The following is a 4291-nucleotide window of genomic DNA, read 5'->3' on the forward strand; positions in this document are numbered from 1 at the left end:
TCAGCGGTACCACCATGGTTACAGGAGGATATTCTCAATGGTGTCCCCATGGTTACAGTGAATCTTACAGCGCTATCACCGTGGTTACGGGCCTGACCACAGTGTACTGCAGGACTCCCAGCTTACACCTGAACAGCAGCACCCTGTCAGAGAAAGAGAGAGGAACAATTCAACATGCGTCCACCGGTATGTACGGTATCTGTCTGTTCATCAGTTACTATGACAACGTGGATCCATCTTACTCTCCCATGGGCCACGGCGGGCAGCAGCAGAGCGGGGGCAGGTGCGGCTGCTGCTGCTGCACCTCCAGCATGAGCACCAGGCTGGGGTACTGGTTACTGAGGAAGTTGAGCAGGAACACCAGGAAGTTGTAGATGACGTAGGCCTCGTAGCACTCCCTGCACGTGTCCACGTAGATGGCCAGGTTGGGATAGCGCAGAGCCAGCCACTGACGGGGAGGGGGAGGAGACGGGGGGGAGGATTATCTTTAATGTGTAGACATGATGAAATATCAAGAGAAGCTGTAGTGATGCTGAGACTGTGCAGGAGAGGATGTTACCAAGGGGAATATTTCATTAGCTGTAATGGATGTTAAGTGTTATCAGACACAGACGGGTGTGTGTGGACTGTAACTTGACATCTGGTCTTGTGACACAGTGTCCCATCGTCTCCAATTAGGCCCTGTTGCCGTGGCAACGCGGGGGAATAAAAGGGACGGATCGCTGTGTGTGTTTGTGCGTGATTATGACTCACACTGTCCAAACTGTAGATGGGCACCATCCATAGTATTCTAGTGGAGAAAGAGACGGAGACGGAGAGGTTCATAAAACAAACACACCCTCAGAAAAAAAACAAAAACATTGTTGTTAAAGCAACAATTTACCCCAAAATGAAGGTGCAAATGACGCCATTACTAAACTGTATCTTCAGCTCTATAGAAGCTTCAGTAGGAAGCTTCAAAGTTACAGCGTCTTACTACAGAAGTCCCTCTTTGTGTAAATGTTCCTCCAGCGCAGGGAGACGCACTGAGGGAACGGTGTAGTAAGAAGTGAAGGGTGAAGTTATTTGCACTCCCAGCCAGCAGGGGGCAACAGCACGACTACAGCTGGTTGGTGTTTTTGAATGGCAGGAGACACAGCAGCTCAATAATGAACCCGACTGCAGGATGAAGACCGCTGCAGCCTGTCACCACAGACACTCACCTGCTTCAGGTTAGTTTGTCCTGGTAAAGACACTCATCACCTGTTTTCACCTGTGTGTGTGTGTGTTTGTTTGTCAGTGGGATTACACAAAAAGTACTGAACCAATTTGCACTGAACTTGGTGGAGGGACGAATCATGTGTCAGGGGAGGACTCACTAAATTTAGGGGCAGATCTGGATCATGTTATTTGACACTGGCCGTGGCGGAGGTCTGTTCTCTCTGAGGGAACCAGATAATGTGCTCAGTAGAGTCCATCCATCTGTGTGTGTGTGTGTGCGTGTGTGTGTGTTTACCTGATGATTGGTTTCTGCAGCTCAGGCTGGGTGTAGTGCACCATATGCTGCAGAATCCCCCACAGTGAAATCGGGATGGTCAGAAAAACAAAGATGCCGGCGATGAACCAAGCTTTACTGTGAGTCCCGACCTGGAGAGAGAGAGAGAGAGAGAGAGAGAGACCTTGGTAATAAACATGTTGTGTCCACTATGACCACACCAGGTTTAGTTGGGGGGGGGGGCAGGTCTGGGTGGACGTGATGAAGAAGGAAGTGTACTTTGTCTTTCTGCAGCTCCCAGATGCAGAGCGGCAGCACGGCCACCAGCAGGAGGGCGTAGAGGACCAGGACCAGCGGGCGGATCCACCGCCTCCACTCTGCACACGTGCACGGCATCACGGCGGCTTCACCCTCAGCGTCGACTGCAGGCACGTCCTAAACCACAGGCCGCACAGAGGGGAGAGGTAAAACTGATTCAAGCTCCGAGAACGGGCTGGATCCGGTTTACAGTTAAACTACAGTTAAACAAATATCATATTTAAGGTGTCATAATTTTTAGTAGCTAAGAACCTTTTATTTATTCTGTCAAAGTTAAAGCAGGTAAATCTACAGCTTGATTTTGACCTGTAAATAACTTCCATCAGTAACAAGCAGGTGGATCAGTCAGTTCAAACCCACAAAATAATAAGAAATAAAGATTTAAATTCTACAGCAGATGCAACATTTCCATTTCTCTCAGAGTAAACATCATGTACAGTAGATGTGATGAAGAGCTGAGTCTGTCAGTAGCTTTAACCACCTTAAAGCTACTGACAGGGAAATAAAACAGGAAACTATTTAAAGCTGCTTCGCAGTTGTTCAACTGTTGAAGGGGAAAGTGGTCTCAGATATTTGGATCCCACCAGTTTACTGCTCAAAACACTTCCAGTCATGAGACGACGAGAAGCAACATGACAAAACACATCAAATGCACTGAATTCTGGGGGAAATATCACTGTCCATATAATGTGAACTGAACTACATGTTTCAGCATCGTGAGAAATAAAGTAGATTATTTCTATTAAACCAAGACAGTGAAAAAAATTAGCACTGAGAAGCAGCTTAGACAAAGCCTCGCTGTATGGACACGTGGGCTGTGTGTGTGTGTGTGTGTGTGTGTGTGTGTGTGTGTGTGTGTGTGTTAGATGTTAAAGTGACATAAAATCACACCATTAGCATAAAGATCAGTGAGGTCAAACCGCAGCACCTAGCATCACAGTGTGCTCTTCGTTAGCAGCTGGCTAAACAAATTAATTAGAATAAACTCATTAATGTTGTTGACGGTGAAAAACACGTTGTTGATAAATAAATAAAGTGAAAGACAGAAGAGATTTTCACCGTTGACGCTGCAGATCTTCATTCACACTGACGGTTGGCCTGTTTTCCTCCTCGGTCCTGTTTCTGTTACCAGGCAACGCATCTCTCTCCTCCGCCCGACTGACCGACCGCGCGCGCGCGCACGCACGCACACACACACCGCAAAACTAAACTCAGCTGTTCGCTACACCTGATCACCACCGCCGGCCCTGATCGGTCACATCGATCCGGTAAAAAAAATAAATAAATATCCGGTCACAACAACCGACAGAGAGGAGGCGGCTGTCCGCGTCTGGTCCCCCCTTGTTTCCCGTGTTTACGCGCCCACGTCACCGGGAGGGATGTGGACCATCTCTCTCTCCGTCCGTCACGTGCTCGGCAGAACAGACGCACAAACAGGCCTCACCCTGCAAATTGAATTATCTTCATTTAAGTAGATTTGAATCCACATTCTGTCCACAGTGATGTCTCAGAAACACTTTTTAAATTATTATTATTATTATTATTATTATTATTATAACATTTATTTACTCAACAGTCACAGTTATATTATCTGTATCTGTTATATCCATCTGTTTTACAGAGTCAGGAGAAAGGAATAGGAAACCATAGCAACCAGAGCTGTATAGTAAAACAAATCAAGGGTTGGAGGGTAATAGATCCAATCGATCAGTCTTCATCTCAAAGACTGGGATATTGGAACATATCACAACTAACAGCTGACTTTAAACTTCACAACTAAGAGAAAAGTTTCATTTATAGATGGAAAATCAACATTTTGTTTCTCAGCTGATCAGAAACTGAAACCGTCAGACAGTCTTACTGCTGCTTTCATATTCTACAGATGTTATAGTGTTATTAGTCACTGTCACGTGTATGCAGATGCTGACACACCTGTATTATTACTGTAAAGAGACTCTTTAACATAACTGGACCATGGAGACTTTCCCTGGTGCACATTAAACACCTGGATCCAATCATTCATCTGCTGCTTTTATAACCAAAGAGCTGCAGAGCTAATGAGACTCCCATCGGCCTCAGCTGTAAGCTAACAGTGTCCCTGCTAAACATCAGCATGCTAACATGCTAACATTAGCATGTAGCTCAAAGTGTGCTGGTGTGGAGTGGGCGGAGCTTCAGCTGGGAGCCATATGACTCTTCATGTGTTTACAGCAGCTCTGTGGGCAGTGTCGTGGAAAATTAGTCAAAGTAGGCATGTAGCACACACACACACACACACACACACACACACACACACACACGCACACACAGGGACTTTAAGCTTTGAGAATATAGATTTATTGATAAATAGTAATGTATATTTTAATAAAAATAAAAACAGAAGATGAATCCAGTTGTTGGCAGCTGTCTGACGCTTCCTTTAGCATAGACATATTTTATATTTTTTAGTCCTTCTCGTGGCTCCAACAGTAAAATCATCAACACATCAGTTTATTTGTT

At 45.6% G+C, this 4291-nt stretch overlaps 1 protein-coding gene across 1 annotated transcript in view; it reads right to left on the reverse strand.

Annotated features, from left to right (window-relative positions):
* The window catches only part of LOC111648945 (transmembrane protein 184C-like), a 5389-nt gene extending 2252 nt beyond the window's left edge, over positions 1–3137 (reverse strand). The window contains exons 1-6 of the mRNA XM_087171690.1: positions 2852–3137; positions 1754–1909; positions 1496–1626; positions 754–790; positions 243–448; positions 69–143 (exon numbers count right to left, since the gene is read on the reverse strand). Of these exons, the coding sequence (XP_087027816.1) occupies positions 69–143; positions 243–448; positions 754–790; positions 1496–1626; positions 1754–1870 (566 nt within the window). The 5' untranslated portion in view covers positions 1871–1909; positions 2852–3137. The remainder of the gene's footprint in view (positions 1–68; positions 144–242; positions 449–753; positions 791–1495; positions 1627–1753; positions 1910–2851) is intronic.
* Between the last annotated feature and the right edge of the window lie 1154 nt (positions 3138–4291).

Source organism: Seriola lalandi, unplaced genomic scaffold, assembly GCF_002814215.2.
Source record: "Seriola lalandi dorsalis isolate HSWRI2012SDOR001 ecotype SW California unplaced genomic scaffold, Sedor1 jcf7180002049738, whole genome shotgun sequence".
NCBI lineage: Eukaryota > Metazoa > Chordata > Actinopteri > Carangiformes > Carangidae > Seriola > Seriola lalandi.